The sequence below is a fragment of the Neophocaena asiaeorientalis genome, unplaced genomic scaffold (assembly GCF_003031525.2).
Source record: "Neophocaena asiaeorientalis asiaeorientalis breed wild unplaced genomic scaffold, Neophocaena_asiaeorientalis_V1.1 scaffold116, whole genome shotgun sequence".
Classification (NCBI taxonomy): Eukaryota; Metazoa; Chordata; class Mammalia; order Artiodactyla; family Phocoenidae; genus Neophocaena; species Neophocaena asiaeorientalis.
This window is the reverse complement of record NW_020174561.1, coordinates 2,135,940-2,160,727: the sequence shown is the minus strand read 5'-3', so window position 1 is coordinate 2,160,727 and position 24,788 is coordinate 2,135,940. Positions and strand designations below refer to the sequence as shown.

The 24,788-nt window shown below is 33.9% G+C and overlaps 1 protein-coding gene across 3 annotated transcripts in view; it reads right to left on the bottom strand.

The window, feature by feature from the left end:
- Nucleotides 1-3,035: 3,035 nt before the first annotated feature.
- The window catches only part of POT1 (protection of telomeres 1), a 78,910-nt gene continuing 57,157 nt past the window's right edge, over nucleotides 3,036-24,788 (bottom strand). For 2 of the 3 annotated variants that reach the window (XM_024757803.1, XM_024757801.1), the window contains exons 12-19: nucleotides 21,027-21,083; nucleotides 19,034-19,190; nucleotides 17,067-17,272; nucleotides 13,805-13,940; nucleotides 9,520-9,608; nucleotides 7,622-7,755; nucleotides 5,962-6,067; nucleotides 3,036-4,198 (exon numbers count right to left, since the gene is read on the bottom strand). In XM_024757803.1, coding sequence (XP_024613571.1) covers nucleotides 4,086-4,198; nucleotides 5,962-6,067; nucleotides 7,622-7,755; nucleotides 9,520-9,608; nucleotides 13,805-13,940; nucleotides 17,067-17,272; nucleotides 19,034-19,190; nucleotides 21,027-21,083 — 998 coding nt within the window. In that variant the 3' untranslated portion in view covers nucleotides 3,036-4,085. The remainder of the gene's footprint in view (nucleotides 4,199-5,961; nucleotides 6,068-7,621; nucleotides 7,756-9,519; nucleotides 9,609-13,804; nucleotides 13,941-17,066; nucleotides 17,273-19,033; nucleotides 19,191-21,026; nucleotides 21,084-24,788) is intronic. The other variant, XM_024757802.1, reaches the window with a different exon arrangement.

The window sequence follows — 24,788 nt, the reverse complement described above, 5'->3', positions numbered from 1 at the left end:
TTTGTGGCCTAGATTTCAAGGGGAAAAAAACAGACATTCATCAGGATGTTGTTATGGTCTAAAAATAGCAGAGGAGTCTCTGAACTATCCATGTTGCACCAATCAGCACATCTGAGGGAGCATCAGGACATTGATGCATTATCCTTATCACTGTAATTGATGCCTAATAGTTCTCTACCCGTCAAATGCAGCCCTGAATGGAAGGGCCATTAATCTCCATGTAAGATGATCATCGCTTTGAAACCCTAAGTGATCTCAAACTTTCTAACAGCTTAAATCACAACACTGCAGGGAAAAATAATACATAGGGCTACTGATTAATTTCCTGACTGCCAAAAGATATGATCTCACATACCTGAGCACGCTGGTGAGTTCCGATACTATTTCCAAGTACCCGAGGGAAGAGAAGAAAGATCACTCTGCCCAGATTTTACAAGCTGTCTAGTTCCCCCTCTTTCTAGAGTGGGTGGGAGGCTTTGCCACTATCCAGAGACACTGAGGGACCAGCAGAGGAAGAAATTTGTTTATTTCACCTAAAATGATGTTCTAGAACTTGAGTGTGACTCATCGTATCATTCATAGAACCTGAATTTCCTAATGAAAAGCACTACAGGAGGCGTTTTCCTTTTTTATATTAACATAATTCTTTTCACAATGAGTTCTTTAAAGCATAAAAGAATATTTCAAGACAGCTATGTCATGTCTAGGAAGTCTGGACAGACTTTCAAAATTCCGATCACTTGAAAAACTCCAGGAGATATAGTGAAACCAGGTCCCAGGGGCTCCAGATTTATTTAAAGGGAAAATACACCAGATAAAATACAAACTGGGTAATAAAAATAATATTATGAATAACTATAAGGTAATAAAGTCAACAACAGAATACATTCTATAAAAATAGAAAATTCCAAAATTGGCATAAGAAGAATACTTAGACCCCAAACCACTACAAAAATAGAAAGTGAAATGATCGGAGAATTCCCCACTAAAAAGTGACTTATGCTGAATGACTACAAACAAGTTTCTCTATGTGTACTGACATAAAAAACCAAAATCCACTCTACGAAGTGACAGAGGCAAGCTGCAAAATATATTCATAGCATAATGCTATTAAAAAAAATGTATATATACACATACTTACATGTGCTCCGGGAAAACAGTCTGGAAAATTATACACCAAATTGTTAAAAGTGGTTTCCTCTGGGGTACTAGTTAAAGCACGAATTAGTTCAACCTTACATACTTTATGCTGTTTCAAATTCTTACAAGTACATATCACTTTCATTAAAAAAAAATTCTAGATGAAAACAAAACTTGATGAAATGCATGGTCAAAATTCAAAATACTGAAAATAATCAGAAGAATGTAGCATTTTCCCCAGATACCAATGAAAGCTTCCACAGAGTATAGAAGAGATTGGCTGGATTGAGAGTCACAATTAGTGACAAATGCATGCTTTGACTTCAGAAACAAAAGAACAGGCAGCTGGGGAACAGGCAGGAGAAAGATTTTGGCCCATTCCTGTGTGTGCAAGTAGCTTGGGTACAGGATCTACAGATTTGAAAACCGGGCAGCCAGTATTGTGTGGAGACTGCTTTCCCAGGTAGTCAAAGATGTATTCAGCTCCTTCTGTTCCATCAACACCAGCCTTTCTCTATTTATTTAGAAACAACACTCAATGTGCAACATGACCAGGGTAAAACGAAATGGGGAATGATGCACTCCTTCTCGGCAGGTGTAGTTCCCTCAAATAAAGCAGTATGAGGTGGCCACAGAAAGAGCCTGTGAGCACTTTTCATGATCACATCTAGATAAAGAGGAATTGGCTGCCTCAGATTTTCTAAGACATGCACCCTCTTCCTCATACGGAACAGCATGGGGGCCTCAAGAGAATCCAGTAGTGTCTGAAACAATGGATGCTGCGGAGACTGGAGACTGAGGAAGAAAGAGGCTGTACGCATACTACATTCTTAAATTTGTGTAATTTAAAATCTGACAGGAAGATTCTACCAATATTCACAGACTACAAAGGGGACAGGGCTCAACATTGGGCACGATGAACTATCATCTAGTTGTTGCTCCAGAAATGGAACTCCCCTTACACTTGGGTTCCCGATTAGGGTAAGGCACATACATCACCACTGGATAAACACTAGGGGTTGACAAACGCTTCTTGTTCAAAACTGAAAAGTTAAAAACAAAAACAAAAATGATGACAATGTAGGGGTTTACTAAACAAAACAAAAGGTAAAGAGAAATCGTGAAAATTCATAGTTTTACTTTATTAACTGGCAGACAGCACAGGCTGACACGTGTGGCACTCCCTGCACCTCTGACCCTTACTCCCCTAGACTGGGTGCTTCCCGAAGGAAGTGAAAATGCCTCTCTCACTTTTGTGTCCCTAGCATACCACCAATACCAAAATTTTCTTAAAACATTTCTTAAAAGTTTTTCCTTGAATATGTTTTGAACCAAGAGTGTACATCTCCAAAACAGCAGCATCGGTCTCTTTCATTGTCTTGAACAAGCTGATAATTCAGCGATGGGGCAGATGGGTAGTTAGGTCTGGAGATGTGCTAATATACTCAGGAATTCGAATTTAGAATTATTATGAGCAGAGAAAATCAGATATTCAATCCTTTTGGCCAATAAGGTGTGAAAAGCCTTTTGGTTCTATCTGTGATATTATTTCAGATATTTAAGGGAGAACTCACTTGCAGAAAACCCCGTACCAGCTTTTGCTCCAGAGGCCTGAAGTGGCTAACAGTGCAGCCCCTGAGCAGAGACTACCTGAATTCAAGTGCTGACTGGCATTTGATAATTGTATGCATTTGGTCAAGTCAGCTTATCAGTGAAACCTTAGTTTTCTCATCAGGATGATGGGTTGTTTTGAAACTAAAATACATGTTAAGGGCTTACTTAGTATTGTACCTGGTGTGTAGACAGTCCTAAATATCTGCTATATTGACACACTTGCTTTGATCCTTCACCTCAAATCATGCCTCAGCTCAACATAGGGCAAATAAACGAAACAGTTGAAATGTGTACATTTATTTATTCTTCACTAATATTGAGCTAGGCAGATCTGTATCTCTCAGTCTTCAGGAAATAACATACATAAATCTTTACATATATATAAATATACAGAAGCATTTGTATAAAACTGAATATTCATGATTTTAAATTTGACAAATATCATCAGGTAAAAAGCAGACTATCAAACTGAGTTAATTTCTCATTCAATGTTCAACCTGAAATTTAAGTATATTTTACATAAGACCCTAACAAAAAGGGTAACATACGTAAGTCGCTGACATTGCAGATCTGATCACTTGATTAGGTTGAGGAGGAATGGAATAACTTCTAATATCATGTAGAGAAACAAGCAATCAAAGCACATAATTCAGGTCTGAAAAAATGGATTTACCCTCAATTGGTCAAAGTCAGCACCCAAAGAAAGCAATTCTGCTACTTCCACTTAAAGCAAATCACTCTTTTCAAGCACACTGTAGCTCACTCAGACAAGCACTTCTTCAAGGAGTACTTGTTCAAGCAGATCCCTTTGCATGAAAACAAAACAGATCAAATCCTTGTGCTCAGTAAGAGTGGAAGATTTAAGGTAAGGACATTTCCTAATCCCATATACATGCTAAAATCATCCAAATTGCTGATATAAAAATCAGGGCAGAAAAAGCAGCTCAACCAGGCATGATGGATGGCAGAGAAATCGGTGGCTGATACATGGAAAAACCAATAGGGAGAGTGTTAGGGTAGGGTAACAAAACAGCTTCTCCGAAAGGAGGAGAGTAAAGAGTAAATGAAAACACAGTCCTTATTTATTCGATGTCTCTCTTTTATATCCCTGACAGCCATCATACTGAATATTTTGAGCAACAGGAACATTGTTAACCTATAAGAGGGCATTAAGATAACACAATGCCTATCTGTCAAAAAATTTTTAAATACTGGTTAAAATGGAAAACTACAGAGCTAAAATCTCTTATGTCTTCTATAGCAATCGCATAGAAAATAGTAATGTCTTCCAAAATTATAGCATTTTACCTATGCTAAGTTGAATGTCAAAATTAGATAAGATCTTCTGCAACTGTGGTGTCAAAAATCTGATAGCAAATTTGCTGCTCCGCTCCACTTGTGACATTATATGACTTGATGAAGCATTCCAACCATGGATATGCATCTACAAATCAAAAAAAGAAATGCTATTTAACCAACAAAACTAAACAGATAACTCTGAAATATGTATCTAAGCATAATGCTTAGCTAGTAAAATCAACATATTTAATTTAGCTTGAAAAGTAAGTAAGTACACTCACCACATTTACCATTACCTGCTCTTCCAAATACACACTGGATTCATGTTATTGTTTTGTAGCAATTCTGACTAATTTGAATTTTTCCCCAACAACAGGAAAAAGTCATTAAATGTGGGGTTTTTCAAAATATTTGATAGCAAAGGTAGTAATCTACGTCATTCCCAACTTTTACTCTTTTTTTTTTCTGCTTATCACTTACTGATCTACCCGTTTTGTTTTTCTTGGTTGACTGCAAAGAAACCAGCTCGCCCTTACATCTGTCTAGTTGAAATTCCCGTCAGGTACCAGGTGTTGTGTCCAGGCAATGTTGGCAGCCAAGCTTTGGTCATGACCACAGTAAATCTGTTTATAACTTCTAGAACAGTCTGTTAACATTTCTTGAAGTTTGAATTTGAAAGACATTTAATATAGTCCTCACTATTGGCAAGGGTCAAGCAAGACAGGCACTCTCTTACACTGCTGGTAGAACCATAAACAGGTAAAATGCTCTTGAAAAGCAATCTGAAAGTATGTAGCAAAAGCCTATCAGGCCTATGCTTTTTGATATGGCAGTTTTTTTTTTTTTTTTGCGGTACGCGGGCCTCTCACTGTTGTGGCCTCTCCCGTTGCGGAGCACAGGCTCCGGACGCGCAGGCTCAGCGGCCATGGCTCATGGGCCCAGCCGTTCCGTGGCATGTGGGATCTTCCCGGACCGGGGCACGAACCCGCGTCCCCTGCATCGGCAGGCGGACTCTCAACCACTGCGCCACCAGGGAAGCCCCGATATGGCAGTTTTATTTGCAGAAATTTATCCAAAAGAATCCAAGCAGCCAACAAAAATAAAAGCTGACATCATATAAAAGTATGTAAGTTAGACTTAGTTATGGATGTACAAAAACTATCTTTTTGGAATTGTTATAAAATGCAAAGACTGACCAGGGGAAAATAAAACCTGACTTAAAATAACCTATAAACATTAAACTGACAACAGCTAGATCTGCAGGTGGTAAAATTTGTTACTGATGAAAAATTGTTAGAAGTCAAGTTACCTTAGAATGACTTAGATCTGCAAGTTTCAATGCAAAGAGAAATAATGGCCACAAAAGGAAAAATCAGTGGCAGTAGGTGTAATCAATACAATTTGACCTGAAGACTGGTTGATGAATCAAATGTTACACAGAAAACAACTAAAGCTGACAAAAATATTTAGTAAAATAAAAACTTGTAAAATCCGAAACTAGTTAATATTGAAGAGACAATTCATCAATGAATTAAACAGGCTAAATGAGTTTGTTATAGGAAATGTTTCTTGTCAAAATTTCATCCCTGTTGGTTTAATTTCAACTGTTTGTATGCATAAGCATCGTATCAAATGTGCTTGTGATCAAAATTGCCTCCCCCTTGTTATATCAATATCTCAAGCTAGTTTAACAAACTTTTCTCATTTCAGGAATTATGATTCATACCTATTTTATCCCTGCCACTATCTTCATCAGTAGGTAGATCATACAGTATAAACAATCACTTAGTAATTTATTTGGATTCAGATTTCAAAGTTTTTAATACCTCTAAAAGTCCACAGCTTAGCCATATGCTAGGTATTATTTCAAGGAAAAGAATGAATGGATTGTTAAATATTACTGCCTACCAATTTTTACTCCTGGAGGACAAAACATATCCATGATCATATCCATACTTTGCTGAAGGCCATCATTGATTAGGACTTCTGATGCTGGAATCTGGAAAAATTTTTCCTTAAGAAAAATATGAAGAAACAAGGAAATGATCTTTATCTTCTTCAGAAGTTATAATTAATACAAAATTATTTGAATATTATCTAATTAAAATAATCTAGACTATTTCACCATATCAATATCGTAGAATTCATAAACTAGAGTGCTAGTCTAAACTCTAAAATCTGATTTACTACTTTAATCTAAAAACAGCTATGATACATATATATAAAATCAAGTTAAACCACTCTGACTTAATGATAAGAATGATTAGAATACAGTGAGGCTTACTATTCTCTTGATAGCATATGTATTGAGCACCTACAATGTCTAAGTGTTACTTTAAAAGAGTTTAATATATAGTATATATTTATTTGTTTAATTTTTTTCTCCTCTCCTATTTATAAGTTCCAGGAGGGAAAGGAGTTTGCTTGTTTCACTCATTGCTATATCCCCATCACAAAGAGTAGCACTTGGCATACAGTAAGTGCTCATTAAATACTTATTTAATAAATGGATAAATAATTTATTTAGGCAGGAGAAAAACTGTCCTCAACCTTACCCCAGATTTTTCCCAATGTGTGTAGTAAAAAATTTAACCTCATTGGCCTTTGCCCTCGGTTTCTGAGAGGTAATCTAAGCCCTTGGAATGTCATGTCTCATAGGAGTATTCTTTTTTGCCTGGAGACCGTGGGTCACTCTAACATTGTGATTTAGGGTGGGGAGTTTGCAGCATGTGGTTTTAACTTGACCACTGGAGGGGCTGAAGATTGAGATCAGTCACATGGGCAGCCAACCATGACTACATGATGAAGCTCCAAAAAAAACTCTGGACACTAAGGCTCAGTTGCGCTTCCCTGGTTGGCAATACCTCACGTGTACTGTTACGTATCATTTCCAGGAAAGTAACACTGTCCACTACTCCATGGGAAGAGAACAAACGGAAGCTCCATGTTAGAAACTTTCCTGGACTCTGCCCTATGCACCTCTTCCCTTGAGGATTTTAACCTATATCCTTTAGCTGTAATAAATTGTTAACAGTGAGCATAATAGCTTTCAATAAGTTCTGTGAGTCCTTCTAGCGAATTATCAAAACTAAGGGTGCTCTTGGGGACCTCTGAACTTTCAACTGGTGCCAGAAGTAAGGGTGGTCTTGGGAACCTCCAAACTTGGTACTGTCAGAAATGAAGGTGGTCTTGTGGACAGCTACCTAGCTTCACACATAACTATCTCCCTATCAAAGTAACTTCATTCTCTCTAATACGAAATGTGGAGGCTTAAAAAGCCCAGTGAAATGCTAATAGATAATGCCTGAGGGTGTGGCCATACCTCTGCCTTTGGCTCCTGGAATAGAACTTCCTCAGTTTTTCATTATTCACATATTAAGATTTACAGTGTCAAATCAAAAGAGAGATAAATACATAGACAATTTAAGATTTATGTGCTTGTCTTTTATTTATTCTTCAGAGTTGCCTTAAATCTCCTCAGTAACAAAGGAGGCATGAATAAATATATTAAAATTTTAAAAAGTACTATTTTTTAATTAGAAGTATCTTCACTACCTCTATTACTTACAGAATCCATGAGGTAAGCTTCCAGTACTCCTGTTCCATCGTCAAGAGTAAATGTCATCACAAACACATGTTGGAGAGGTACAATACCCAGTACTAATGAAGGAGAAAAGTTGAAACCATATGAATCTCCTATGCCTTAATCAAAGTAAAGAAAAAATTGTTTTATGATATTAGATACCTGTTAGTCTTGTTTACTAAAATAACTCAAGAGATTAAAAAAACTTATCCCTTTCTGTTCTCTAATACCAATATATTAAGCTCATTTTAGAAGGGTAATTTTGGAACATTACACTACACCTGTATAGGGATAATGACTCATGAGCAATAGTATCTTTTTAAAATTAAATATCAATACAGCATTATCTTTAAAATGAGTTCATCTTGATAAAAAACATAAAAACCAATTCATGAAAGGCAAGTCAGAAACAGCATACAGTTCAATAGTTAGGATTTTTTAACATGTCTCTCTCCTTTGTACTTTAAGGATAGGGATCGATTATTTTTTAAGAGATATCATCTGGTTGAATGATGTGAGAATCTGAGATTTCATAATTTGGTAGGATGAGGAAAAAGGAAGAAATTAAAGAGATGCTAAATCATGAAAATTTACAGGTTAAAATGAACATCTTACTTTGTGTCTGGAAATGGAAGACATTCAATATGCTTATATAATGGAATATTGTCTTCCATTTGTGGAATCCATATTCAGTAATAAAGGGAGCAAGTAAAATAAATAAATTAGGGCATACAGACATGAGAGAAATTGCTAATACAGAGGAACTGATTTTTAAGATTCAGAAGTTCTCGATAGGCATAAACTGTGAGCTAAAACCAAGAAGAATGAACATAAAACCTACCCTGAGGGACCATATAAGCAAATAAAAAACTACATTTAGTACAGGATGAGGAGACCAAGCTTGAAGCACACAGTAAGAAGCTCATGCAAAAGTAACCTGGAATTTCACTGGACCACAAACAAAATATGAGTTAGCAGTATTATATAGCTGGATTAAAAGAGAAAGGAAACAAAACCAAGTATACAAATAAATATCTACAGAATAAAATTTTCAGGCAGGTAGGAGCAGTATCCAATCTTAGGTAAATAAAGGTTTTCTTCACATTCTGAATTGGCCAACACCTGCAGCTCTATTTCTAGCTTTGAGGACCAAACTTTGAGAAGAGCATTAGTAAAATGGAATGTTTACTGAAGAGGAGAAATAAAATAGTAAGGAATGTGGGAAAGTACCAAAGGAAGTGAGGGTACCTGCTTGGAGAAATAAAGACTCAATGAAAACTTGACAGATTATCTTCAAATGTACAGTTTGTTGATTTTATAGAAGAGGGAACAGATGTACTTTAATTCTAGTACACAGAATGTGGCCCATGTTAAAATTATAGGTAAGCAGATTTTGCCTCACTGTTAAGTACTGCACCTAAAAAGTAAGATACGTTACCTTGCAATGTAACGAGTCCCCAGTAACTGAAGAGTTTTAAGCCAAGGCTGGATGACCACAGTTAATAACGTGATATAAAAAGATTCTTGTTGCTCCAGCTAAAGACTTGTATTGGGTAAAAAGTTGTAATAGCTATCTATACAACTCTTTTCAATACCAAGATACTATAAACTGGAGAGATTTTTCACAAGTTGTATTTATGATTACTAAATTATTAAAATGTAATAATTGAAAAACATTGGCAGATGCTTGAAAGTAAGTTTTCAATTATTTTAAACATTTATACTTTTATTAGGACCACTGTGAATGGTTATACTTAAGGACAATTAAACTTTAGTTCAGCCTTTGCTCTGGTTTTACAATATCCACAAATATTGAAATATTCTCAGTGAGATCACCTTATACAAAGACAGTTACAATGACAGGACACAGAAACTTAGCTTACCTTCTGCCACAGAAGAAGGAATCCACGATGTTTTATCAACCAGGGAATTCAGATTCTGTATTGGTCTCAAACTAGAACACTGTTTACATCTAAATTAATAAAAGAAAAAAATGATTTATTATAAGTAATTATTACAACTCATTTAATTATTATAACATTTTTGCCATTCAAGCATGCAGTTTAAAAAGTATATTATTAAACAAAAGAGCACTGCACTTCCTGTATTGTAATGTGCATATTACAAACAGAATTACTAAAAAAAATAAGCTTCTTACAATAGAAGTAATCTAAAAAGATAGTACAGTTCAGAATAAACAACTCTAAGTTGACAATGAGAGAGGTTCCAGGTGCAGATTGTTAATTAATTTGGCTAATTTCCTTATCTGGTAAAACAAAAAGTCTAAAGAGACAAACTCTAAGGACTCTTTCATTTTATGGCTCTGGGCACAATATGGAATAGCCAACATCTTAATTTTATAAATATAGCAACAGGAGAAAATTATTCTAAGGAAGTCAGTACTAGCACATATTTAGAGGATCATAGTTTACGATGCCTAGTACTATAGTTATCCTTTGTATACAAATCTATCTAAAATTACATAATACACTAAAATCGCAAACTATCTAGTATAGGTATTTTGCTTTACTTACATACAAACATTTTAAGTATAAGCAATTTAGTTTTTACTATATGTATTAATGTTTAGGAGCTGTTGATGAGAAAATATGCTTGGATAAAAATATAAAAATCAACATTCAAAAGGTTCATGCAGATTCCTTTTCATTTGCAATCTGGGGGAAAACAGAGGGTAACTATATTAAATGTTATCCCCTTCCACTCTTTAAATACATAGAAGTTTTTTCTTTAACAGAAAAAGGTAACTGAATGACGAGTATTAGTTTCTCAAAAAAAAAAAAGGCTGTGATATTAAACTTTAGACATTGATAAAGCAAGTATACAAATTAAAAATTAAGAGTAATAGGCATAAATTAGAGAATTCATTACTTCCAAAGTAATAGAAGAGGAAAAATGAGAAAAATGAGAACATTTTTATAAATTAATCCAATAGAAGACTGGAAAAAAAATAAAGTAATAACAAAAAAAGGGGTGGGAAGAGAAACAATAATAGTATGATAAGTGGAAAACAACAAGAAATACAGTATAGAAATAAAACCTAAATGTTTCAGTAGTTAACATATTTTAAACTCATCTATTAAAAAACAACTAAAACCTACTGATAAGTATTTATTTATGAGACCTACTAAAATATAACAACAAAGAAACATAAAAGCAATGGGATGAGAATAAGATACACCATGCAATTACCAACCAAAAAAACTCTGATATAGTAATAAGAAAACGAGAAAAAAATAAACCTTACAGCAAAAAATGACAATTAAAGATGAAGTCATTACATAAGGATATACAGTACAATGAATTCACCAGAAGATGAAATACCGAACCTGAGTGAGCAAGCAAAAAGGACTCAAAACATATAAAGCACACATTGACAGAATAATAGGTCACAAACCTACAATCACAGAGGACGTTAAGCACAGTTTCTAAGAAGTGATTAGACAGATAAAGTTACAAAGGAAAGATAAGTTTTGGATACGATTAACAAGCTTGTCTAATGGACATAACTAAACACTATTAAACACTAAACACAACTGTTAAAGAATACACATTCTTTTTAAAATCTATGTAATATGTACAAATTATGAAGAAACACATTCTAGGATAAAGCAAAACTAAACAAATCTCAAAGAATCATTATGAAATGCATCACGCTACTTGGTTAAAAAGTAATCTAACTATCATCTCACACCAGTCAGAATGGCCATCATCAAAAAATCTAGAAACAATAAATGCTGGAGAGGGTGTGGAGAAAAGGGAACACTCTTGCACTGCTGGTGGGAATGTGAATTGGTTCAGCCACTATGGAGAACAGTATGGAGGTTCCTTAAAAAACTACAAATAGAATTACCATATGACCCAGCAATCCCACTACTGGGCATATACCCCGAGAAAACCAAAATTCAAAGAGAGTCATGTACCAAAATGTTCATTGCAGCTCTATTTACAATAGCCCGGAGATGGAAACAACCTAAGTGCCCATCATCGGATGAATGGATAAAGAAGATGTGGCACATATATACGATGGAATATTACTCAGCCTTAAAAAGAAACGAAATTGAGCTATTTGTAATGAGATGGATAGACCTTACAGTCTGTCATACAGAGTGAAGTAAGTCAGAAAGAAAAAGACAAATACCGTATGCTAACACATATATATGGAATTTAAGAAAAAAAAATGTCATGAAGAATCTAGGGGTAAGACAGGAATAAAGATGCAGACCTACTGGAGAACGGACTTGAGGATATGGGGAGGGGGAAGGGTGAGCTTTGACAGGGCGAGAGAGAGTCATGGACATATACACACTAACAAACGTAGGAAGGTAGATAGCTAGTGGGAAGCAGCCGCAAGGCACAGGGATATTAGCTCGGGGCTTTGGGACAGCCTGGAGGGGTGGGATAGGGAGAGTGGGAGGGAGGGAGACGCAAGAGGGAAGACATATGGGAACATATGTATATGTATAACTGATTCACTTTGTTATAAAGCAGAGACTAATACACCATTGTAAAGCAATTATACCCCAATAAAGATGTTAAAAAAAAAAAAAAAGTAATCTAACTAAAATACAAACAAAAACACAGCACCTAAAATGAGTGTGTGGAAAAATTTAAAATACACAGTGAAATAATTCATGGGCCAAAGAAATCATAATAGGAATTGCGAAACATTTAGAAGTGACAAGAAAAACACTACGTATCAAATCTTCGGTTAAAGCTATGGCTATTTTCTCAGGAGGTATATTACAGACTTAAATACAAATATTTAAAAACATATTAAAAATAATGAATTAAGTGAGGTAAGCATTCAGTTAAAAACATTACAAAAAAGAAATACCAAGGAAACCTATAGAAAGTAAAGGAAGAAAATAAAGTTAAGAACAATAATAAAAAAAATAGAGAGCATCAACAAAAACAAAAGCTAGTTGCTTTGGCAAAAAAGTCCAAGGGAAAAAAAGGAGCAAATAATATGAAGTGGATTCAAGAACGGATGAAGAGGAGATTTAAAAATCATCAGAAAGTACTATGAATTATTTTATCTCAATAAATTTAAATTTAAAAGATAAATACTTCTCTAGAAAACTTTCATTAATAAAATAGATACAAGAAGAAACAGAAATCCTTAAAAGATGTGTAACTAGTAAGAAACTGAAGCATTAGTTTCTGTTCCATTAAAAAAGCATCAGATCCAGAAATCTAAGTAAAGTTTTGCAAAAACTTTGTCTTGTCAAACATTTTGGTAAATATGACTATATTAATATTTAAAAAATCTGTAAAACATAAGGAAGCACAGTTAAAAAGTACAGGACTAGAAGTTTGATGAAATGCACATAACTGACAAATGTTTAGTATCTCTCATATAGAAAGAATTTTTACAGTCATCTAAACACACACACAAGAACCAAAACAGAGACCAGTAATTGAAAAGAAAAATGTGAATATGGAATTCACAGAAGAGAAAACCTAAATAGCCAATAAACATGAGACTTGTTTAAACTCCCCAGTCATCTAGGAAATGCAAACAAAAACAACATAGATACTATTTGATGCTCAGCAGTCTAACAAAATTACAAGTTAGACTAACACCAAGAGCTAACCCGGGGTAAACAAATTTTTACACACTGCTGATTGGACCATAAAATGTTACAATCATTAGAAAAACAATTTGGTATTTTCCAATAAAGCAGAAAATATTCTATAATCCAAGGTTTCTCAAAGCAGAGCACTTCCAGGGTGATTGTTTCATCAAGTGGAAACAGATTCTATCTATATTGCCTCCTTCCAAACCTAGACATCTGTTTGTAGCTCCTAATGTATTCTGATATCTTCCAGTTTCTCAGTGGCAACTCATTTATAACTTTGTGGCACAGAAATTCTGGAATTCAATCACTTAACTTTTACTAGGATACAGCTTTGAACTTTCTCTGTAACTAATATCTAAATTGTTATGAAAGAAAGCAAATGAATATTAGCTTTTGGGACAGCCTTAAACTTAGCATACTGTAGGCACTCAATATATATGGTATCCAAATAATAGATATATGCCAAAAAATCTAGTACCTATAAATTGGTACTAAATAAGTATCCACTGAATATACAGTAACGAGTGGAATAAAATAATAAATAAAATTCCCATTATTGAAAACATACCCATAGTGATGTATTTTTCCTTGTATAAGGAATGGTGCTGAAAGGTCAAGGACTTCCAGGTCTTCATGGCCAGATCTCACAGGAATTACACTATGAAACTTGTTTGAGAGTTTGCAGATTTCATTAAGTGTACCTCCTATTAAAAGAGAACAAATAAACCCTTCAAGTAGTACAAATATAAAGTAAGCAAACTGGGGTACTTATTAAGTAACACATGATCAACAGTAAAGGACTAAAGGGATTGACAGAAAAAGACAACAAATACCATGAATTTAAGAGATTTAATGCACTTATACATTTATTGTTAATAATTTGTAAGCTTAGGATCCTATTCATTGATTAAAGAAAACACTGAGCAAAAATGCTGAGATTTGAGCAAAATATAAGGTTTGTGAAATATGAACTTTTAAAATTTATACAAATTGCTCTTTATGCCAGGAATAGTTTGGTTCAAATGATCTAAAAAGAACGAAGTTGAGAGTCAAAGCATGACAGGATTCCCATTATTAAATTTGCTATATACTACTAATGTCTGGACAAATTTAGTCTTGAGTTTGAAATAAATCTTTTCAGTTTAACACTGAATTTAAATATAGATGCAAACAGTTTATGTAATAGGAATTCCTGTAGAGTGTTTATTCATTTTTCCTATGGAGACCATCACACTTACTTACCCTAATGCTACGACAGGGTGGGTATTAACACCATCATGCTGGCTGAGAAGGAAGTATGCTCAACGGCGCACAATTATTAAAAGGCAGCATTATCTCTGATTACTCAAACCCCCGGTACCTTTTCTGGTGTATTTTTCACTTAGATTGATAATTCTTCCTCTCCAGGGAAAGAGAATATGATTTATAAAAATACTTCTGAGTATTTCCTAAAATTTGTGTAAAATTTGTAATGTTAAAATTCAATTGTGAGGAGGAAGCATTTCTGGCATAGCAGAGTAAGAACGTCCAAAAATACACTTCTCCATAATAGCAAAAACAACTTTGGCAAAAATCGTCAAATTCAACTTTTTCAGAACTCTAGAAATTAACCAAAGGCTTGCAACAATCCAAGGAGTGTTTATTCAAAAAAGTGGATAAATCTTACAAGAACAGCAAGTTTCATGGCATTTTAACTTGCCCAGCTCCCATACCTCTTCCCTCAGCTCTGTGATAGCTGGAAACCACAGGTTTGCTGTGTCATCCTACAGTTAGGTCTTAGCCTATGCTTAGAGTTACAATACTCAGAAATATGATAAAATAAAAATAGCTTACATTTTGATGAAACCCTTTTAAAGTGCTTTCACATACACTTTCATTTGACTTTTTTAAAAGGCTCTGTAAGGTAAACTGTTACTACTTTGGATGTACTTATATATTCAATAAATATTTACTGAGAGCCAGTTACATGCCAGGTTTACTACTCTAGGTGCTGAAGATACATAGATTAAAAGAACATGTATTCTGACCTTGGGGAATTTACATTCTAATAAATAAACAAATCTACAAACAGATAAAACACAAATATAAGAGGTGCTCTACTAGAAGTTCATACAGCATGCAGTAAGAACCACTCAAATCTGCCTGATAAATCAGAAAAGTGCTTGATGCATGTAGGTGTTTGTTAAATATTTTATATGAATTGCTGAATAAAGGGAATTATTGAGTTTACTTCTGAAGACGTATTAGAGCAGAATTTCTCAGAACAGTGACAGAATGGCATAGAGGCCCAGAGGAATATACTAGGTTTAGGAATTATCACCAGTTCAATATGGCTAGAGGGTGGGATGGGAACTGCGATAGGAGGTGAGACTGAAAGCTTGAGGGTTGACTGGTAATTTTAAAGATAGGATCAGGAACTAAGGGGACTTCTTTATTCAAGCTTCCTTTGGACCGTCAAGGCCAACATGGCTTCAGCACAGAATTCTGTGGGAGGCAGCAAAGCACAGAAGGAGCCGAAGGCATACTTGACATCCTCTGAGTTGGCCCTACAAGGACAGTTCTAATAAAGCCTGATGGGATCACAGCTTTATTTTATTTTTAGGCCATATAAATAGATTTACTCCATATGTATGTGTGTGTATGTGTCTGTGTCCTTCTGTTTTTACATCTATCTCCTGGTACAGATTAAAATACTGCTAATGGAATAAAATGTCACATCTCACTCATCAAAATGGCCAAATTTTTTAAAGCTCTAGTATATTAGGAGGAGGGTAGGTGAACCGATAATCTCACATGCTGCTAATGCATGTGCACATTATGATAACTTTACTAGAAAGTAACTGGGCAACATTCACTTAATTCCTTGTGTCCAATTACACTTCAGGGGGGAGATAAAGTTCATCACAGAGTTGCTATGTAAAAAACTGGAAGCAATTCAGTTTCACCACCCACTACCTGTACTAGGAAAGACATTTATCTCCTCTGTGGTTCAGTTTTCTCATGTATAAAAAACAGCTTATAACAGTACCAACTTCACAGGATTGTTGTGATGATTAAGTTAATTAGTTTCTGGTATGCCATAGATGTATTAAAACAAGTGATGTTCACAAAAATAATATCAATGTTTATATACATGTGTAGTCACATATATACATTATTTTCTAAAATGATTATGTGTTACTTTTATAAACAGAAAAATGCCAGGAATAAAAATGATCATAATCCATTGTAAGAAAGATCAGTTCACTCACAAAATGAAAGATTTCTCTAATGCAAATTAAAGATGATGGTCCCCTTTTATTATGGATTATTAGATAAATATTAGATAAAAATAAGACAAAAGTATAAAAGAAATGCAGAATTAAATTTGACTCAAAGTTTCATTCTCTTAAAATATGTCAGGTTATCTTTACTTGATTTAGCTATCAATAGACGACTTTCATTCTATTTTTATGAAACAAGAGTGACATCCAGAGGCCAAGATAACAGCAACTATACATAACAAGCAGCTTCTTGATTATTATTCAGCTCAGCAGTCACCTTGGGTCTCATTAAGATGACATGTAGGAATCCAACAAGATGGACAAATGCAAACGCTTGAGTTTACTGTGTAATTTCAAAATGTCATTCAGATAAATTTACATATATATGTGTATATGTATGTATTTGAATCTAGTTGCTATATATATTACATTATTTGAAATTTAAATTAACAGTATTGTGACTTTATATGTCCCAGGTTGCCCCTAAAATATATTTAACAATAATCAATCAGAGAAACACATAAGCAAAAGCTATATTCTAATAGAACAGCAACTTAAATATCATACCTTCTATCAAAATTAGACAGTCATTTGAAAGTGGGAGAATACCATTATTTTTCACAAAATGAACAGCTACTTTTCGTTCTCCTTGATCTTTAGTGGTCCAGATATTTGAATCATATAATGATGTGTTTTGCAGTTTGCTATCTGGGGTTTTGGTTGCACCCTCTTGCAAAATTATATCCAAATCACTCTCATGTGGAACTTCTTGCCTAAAATAATTGACAATGAGATAATACAAAAACAACTGGTATAAGCTTGGAAATTCAAATTTAACAAACTATCCAATAAAAAAATTGTTTATATGCTTATGAACCAGCTACTTATTTTAAAACATGGAGATAACACTCTGCAGATTACATGGCTCATTCAATAGAAAGATATTTGATGACATTTTATGGCTAATTAGATCCATATCATAATTACATTAACCACCAGCAATTTCCTTGCCTGGTTTTGTGACACCATTATTTCTAGCACCAAACTGTTCTCCTCTGTAAGGAATGCTAAACTTCCCAGCAGGAGCCCCGTCTTCACTCCAGCTAAATATCCACTTACCACTTAAGTAATATCACTTTCATAGGGTACCTACTTTGCAAACCAATATTCCATTTGATTCCTTTTAATCTAGAATATAATTTTCAGAAGTCATATGGTAAAATATGATACAGTAGAAATCGTATAATCTAGAATCAAAAGGTCTATTTCCTTGTCTTTGTTCTGTCACCAATGAGCTGTGTAAATTTAGGTAAAACCTCTTAACATTTCTAAGATGATTTCCCTATTTGTTAAAAAAATTATCATAGAGGGTGGTTTTATATATGGCAAAGATATATGATTTTTACAGAATTTTACGCACTATAATTTGATAATACTTCAAGACTATCTAAAATCTGTACTTATATTTTAATTCCAACTACTATTTCAAGCCCAAATGGGTAGAAGATGGTCCCCTGTTTTGTATAAGGAGATCTGATGATCAAAAATCTCCACAAACAGTATTATACTTAGATTGTGAAGGGGAAAATATATGTACATTAGTGTACACAGCACACACACAATGTACACACACATAAATATAATGGAGATGTATATACATGTTCATGTTACATATATAGAGGGAAGACAGTCAAATTGCATAACAAAGAAGAGGGATTAAAAATAATTTTCAGAATATGTCTTGAGTTAGTAAGTACATATTCATTCTAATGTCTTATAAATTTATTTACTTATTTATAAAATAATTGATGTTTAGAATAAAGCTTTTGAGGAACTGAGAAATCCTTAATCACCAACAAAAGTTCAAATTATGTCCACTGTGTGGTAGTTACTAAGCAGGACAGGAATATTTCCAACAAGGCTTTCTCTTAACACTTAATTAGGAATTTCAACTAACCAGAAATCTTTTCTATTTAAGGATTTTAGCTAACAATGGTTTACTTTCAAGATTTTTTTGTGACAAATGAGAAAGGCCCCCCCCAAAATATTTTCTTTTTTAAAATTATTATATTTATTTATTTATTTATTTATTGGAGTATAATTGCTTTACAAAGTTGTGTTAGTTTCTGCTGCACAGCGAAGTGAATCAGCCATACGCATACACACATCCCCTCTCTCTTGGACCTCCCCTCGGCCCCATCCCACCCAACTAGGCCATCACAGAGAACCCAGCTGAGTTCCCTGTGCTATACAGCTTTTCACAGTTATTATTTGTTTGCATTTATCAGAGCTACTAAATTGAATTTCAGATCTGAAAACAGCAACTACTTTTATTTATTATTACTAAGAAACATCAAAAGGATTTATTTTCTAAGAATTAGTGTTTTCTCTTAAAAAGATTACCATTCTTTCAAAATACAATACATTAAAATCACAGTTTACTCACTGTCAGGACTTAAACTGACACATAAGAAAACATATATACACACATTTCATGAAATGAAAACTTTGGTTTTGTTATGGAAAATACTTACAGTGAATGACACTTAGGACAATAAAGTTTAACAGACTGAAAGAGTCTTCTGGGCTTATATAACCTCAATTTTGCTCGGATACGATATTGTTGAGGAGCTTTTTGTTTCAAAATAGCACACAGTGGGGTTTTCTCCAAATACTGATGATCCGTAAGTACTATAAAGAATTTTTGAATTAAGTTAGAGAAATCTGCAAGGATATAAGTATATTCATGGCATGAATCCCCGTGAAACAAACATACACAATCAAATCCAATTAAGTTGTATTAATTGCCAATTTTGGTAACATTTTGCCACATTTATCATCATCTCCAACTGTCATTATCTCCATCTCTCCATATATACATAAACCTTGCAGATACGTGATAGTAACTTCTATACATTTTGTCCCTTTATCCCTAAGTACTTCAGTATGTATTTCACAAGAACAAGCAATTTCATTAACATATTACAATGTAATGTTCAACATCAGAACACTTAACATTGATTATCACGGAATCAACAGACATTATTCAAATTTCTCCCACTATCCCCATAATGCTCTTATTTAGCATTTTATTTTCAGGTCTAGGACCCAATCCTGAACCATGTGTAGCATTTATTTTTCCTGTCTCTTTGGAGTCCTTCAATGTAGAGAATGGTTCCTCAGCTCTTCTTTGTCTTTCAGGACGCTAATATATTTGAGGAGTAGAGGCCATTTATTTGGGTGTGTCTGGTTTTTCTCATGATCAGATACCAATTACACATTTTTGGTAGGAATACTACTGTGTAAGTGATATTGTGGCCTTCTCATTGCATGACATCAAAAGACACATGATATCAGTGTTTTTATTCCTGGGTATGTTAACTTTGCTCAGCTGATTAAGGTGGTGTTCAGCAGGTTTCTCCACTATAAACTTATTATTTCCCCCTTCATACATAATAAGAAAGTATTTGATAAAATATAAATATCCCAATTTCATTAAACATTTAGGATCCTGCTAGTTTAAGATCCATTGACGATTAGCAACTAAATAATTACTGTCATGATTGAAAAATGGTGATTTTTCTCTAACTTCATTATTCTTTACATTTATCAGCTGCCATTCTATTTTAAATAACAGCTTTCCATTCAACCTCATTTATTTATTTGTTTTGTTCATTTATTTACTATCCATATGGACTAATAGATTCCTACTTTATTCAATCAGTTCTATGCCATCACCAGTACTTTTTATTTTGATACTCAAATTGTATGAGATTTGACATCTGCCACCATTAACCTGAGAAATTCTCTACTTTCTGGCACAACAAGATGTTCAGAATCACCTTATAATTCTCTTGTCCCAACCCTGGAATCTGCTATTTCTCCAAGAAGCCCTGATTGGGGATATTATTTATAAACTAAGATCTGTGCACTAGGTGTACTCATTGCTACTGGGTGTACTTGTTTTTATGCCCTTTCATCAACAGAGCTCAGGCACATATGCACACATGTTCATACCTATACTTATACACGTGCACCTGCATGTGTATGAATGTATATGTGAGTGAATACATATATACAAACACCCATATATCTATTTCTGTATCTGTCTCTAAAACCATGAGTACATACTGACACCTCCAATTCTAATACAATACCACAGCTTCTTTCTTCTAGCCCATTTCATAATTATACGTCCTTTCTCCAATAATGAGAAACTCATATCTTTATAATAGTATATTACAGAATTTTATTTAATAGACTTCTGCTTAGAAATAGTTACTTTTTTTTTAAATCTTAGCTGAAGTATCAGAAGGTGGGTATCTGATAGATTAACTATCATTGCTTACATTAAAGTTTTGGGGCATATTTTAAGGAACTCCTTTATGGACACACCACTAAATACATAGTGTGAATTGATTAAAATTAACACGGATATGTTTTTGTCCTCGTGGATAGATAAGTACAAGGACAGACTTCATAATACTCACTCTTGTGCCCATAATACAAAAATGAAAATGGTCTTACTTGTAGCTGACAGTTGTTGACATCTTTCTACCTCATATAGTGATACTGATCCAGAGCCTATCAGGAAAAAAGGAAAGAGGAATTACAGTTTTAAAATCCATTAAAAGCTCAATGTGGCATTGAAAACTATAAAACATTACTGAGAGAAACTGAAGAAATCTAAACAAATGGTGAAATTTGTTTATGGATTCATGTCATTTGTTCATGGATTGGAAGGTTCAATATTGTTAGGAACTGACATTCTTCCCAATAGATCTGTAGATTCAATAAAATCCTAATCAAAATTGCATAGGCTTTATTATAGAAAAGCAGATTCTATCACTTAAGTGGAAATGGCAAAGAATCTAGAATATAATCTTGAAAAAGAACAAAATTGGAGGACTTATACTATATGACTTCAAGATTTACTATAAAGCTATAGTAAACAAAAGAATATGGTACTGACATAAAGAATGACAAATAATATTATCAGAATTAAATAGAAAGTCCAGAAATAAACCCACATTTACATGGTCATTTGAGTTTTGATAAAGGCAGCAAAGCAATCCAAATGGAAAGCAAAACGCTTTTCAAAAAATGGTTCTGCAACAACTGGAAATTAGTATGAGGAAAAAAAAATGCTTACTTAACACCACACTACTAAGTACTGAACACAAAGCTCAGAAGTAAATCCACATTTATACTCATTTGATTTTTGACAAAGACACCAAAGCCATCTTTAAAAAAAAAAATGGTGCTGCAACTGGAAATTCATATTTTCAAAAATGTCTATGTCATACCATAATACTAAGCATTAAAAAGGAATAAACCACTGATATATGCAACATGGATGAATCTCAAAAACAAATAGTATGTACAAGAGTACATAACATGTTATTGCATTTATTTGAAGTTCTAGAACAGGCACAATTAATCTATGGTGGAAAAAATCAGGACTTCTGGGGTGGGTATGGGGGTGAGGATTGACTGGGAAAGAGCACGAGGGAGATTTCTGCAAAAAGGTAATGGTCTTGATTTTAAGAGGGACTTAGGTTATGCAGTTTATGTGTTAGCCAAAACTCATGAAATGATACACCTAGGTTGCCTATTTCATTGAATATAACTTACCTCAAAAATAAAAGAGAATTCTAAACAAATATTTAACTCTAGATAATGATGTTCATTCATTGAAGTGTTTAGGAGATGTACTTATGTCTGCAAATTACTTTGAAATGCATCAAAAAATAAACTGGATTGATGCATTAAAAAGAGATAAATGACACAGCAAAGAGAATAACATGTTAACTAGAGAATCGGATGGTGGGTATATGAGTGTTGACTGTACAATTGTTTCAACTTTTCTGTGTGTTCGACAATTTTTCTTGTGTTGAAAAAATACATTGAAGGGAATAAAGGGATAGGTGGATAAAATAATAAATTTACCAAACTTAATAGGATGACTTGATGAATACCATAAAATATGATTTTACTTTAACAAAAAAAGCAAAAGTAGTGATCATAGCAATAAGTCTTTTTTTTTAAACATCTTTATTGGAGTATAGTTGCTTTACAATGGTGTGTTACTTTCTGCTTTATAACAAAGTGAATCAGCTATACATATACATATATCCCCATATCTCCTCCCTCTTGCATCTCCCTCCCACCCTCCCTATCCCACCCCTCTAGGTGGTCACAAAGCACCTAGCTGATCTCCCTGTGCTATGCGGCTGCTTCCCACTAGCTGTCTATTTTACATTTGGTAGTATATGTAAGTCCATGCCACTCTCACTTCGTCCCAGCTTACCCTTCCCCCTCCCCATGTCCTCAAGTCCATTCTCTACGTCTGCGTCTTTATTCCTGTCCTGCCCCTAGGTTCTTCAGAACCATTTTTTTTTTTAAGATTCCATATATATGTGTTAGCATATGGTATTTGTTTTTCTCTTTCTGACTTAATTCACTCTGTATGATAGACTCTAGGTCCATCCACCTCACTACAAATAACTCAATTTCCATAGCAATAAGTTTTAATAATGCTTTCCAAAATGAAGAATTTAAGACTTAAAAAAGTATCCATATTTTGCAACTACTTTAGCTTACTACATTCTATTATATATAATAGTATGTTATATTTTTATAATTTATTGTATGTGGCATCATATACAAACATGTATTACTTGTCCATCTTCCTCAACATCACTAATAAATGGCATAAGAATCCATGGCAAGAGAACCTTAAGTGAGCAAAGTAGAATTTCAAAGAATCTGATTACTTAATATCTGCCATTCTGCATGAAGTTAAACAATAATAGAGAAAATATTGCAAAATATATACAACAATCTCCCACAAAACTGATAAGAAAAAAAATAAAGAACCCGACAGCAAATCAGGTATAGGGTAAGAGCAGACAATTCAAAGAAGGAGTAAAAAAGGCCAATATATACGTAATAAGATTTTTAAGTTTCCATGTACTCAGAGAAGATAAATAAGATATCACCTTATACCTACGAAATTGTCAAAAAATTACTTATAGTGTCAACGGCCAATACCACTGAGAGTGTGAGGAAAGGACATTCTCCCACACTGTTATTTGCATATGAATCCTATGACATTTTGGCATATAATCTGGCATCATTTATGAAAATAACAGATGTGCTTACTCTTTGATCCTTCAACCCCACCTTTACGAGTTTATTTTAGAGAAACAATAAGCACGAAAGTACAATTGTTCAAGGGTGTTTATTAAAGAAGTATTTGTAAGAGTAAGAAACTGGAAACAACCTGAATGTCTATCAAATGGAAAATGGCTTAATTAATAATGTTAGATTCATATAAAATATAATGTAACTATTAAAAGAATGAGTTTGAGCTATATGAATTACCCCAGAAAGAGGTCTGTGATACATTGTTAAATAAAGCAGCTAGTCTAGTATCGTCCCATTTTTGTAAAACTTTTAAACAGAGGGAGAACTCGTATCTGTTTATGTAGAAGTATATATATTCATATAAACATGAAGATGTTGAAGAAATCACACTAAACTGTTAACTTTACCTCAGCAAGTGGGCATAAAGGCATGGGAAGGCTACGTACCTTGATACTGTCACATGTACTACTTTTGTAATTTAAAAACGATTAGAAAAACCTTTTAAAAGGAGAAAAGGGATTTCAAAAAGTATAATTACAAATTAATACTGTCTCCAAATGATTGTCAGTTGAAGTAAACTGGCCTCCTAATGGCAGCTTAAATAATCACAGATTAGGCCAAAATGCTATCACCAGCGTGCTAGGAAATATGAATAATTCTAAGGCAGAGAAAATGAAGAAATAAATATGTACAAAAAAATCAAATAGCCTGCATTTGAATCTGACTGACTTTGCCATCAGTTAATAGCTAAGTGACCCTGGACAAATTATATGACTCCCATCACTCAAAGCCTCAGTTTCCTTTCTATAAAAGGGAAGAATAATATCAATCTCATAGGAGTGCTGTTAGGATTAAATAATAATGGCTGTAGGCATTGACTAAGTGCCTATCAAGCCACACATGTTAATTTTAATGCTTATCATTACTGATACAGAAAGAGAGTAAATACTCATAGATCATAGTAGGGAAGGAGTTAGGTTGTAAAAAAAAAAAATAGGGGATAGAAACATGACATAGATTCTAGGTGTCAGAATGTATAAGCAAATACTGACACAAAATGGTAAAGAAAAAAATCTTACAGATTGAGTGTTTTAAAATTTAGGTTTGAATAGTCACCTGTTCAGGTAGGCAATTAATATA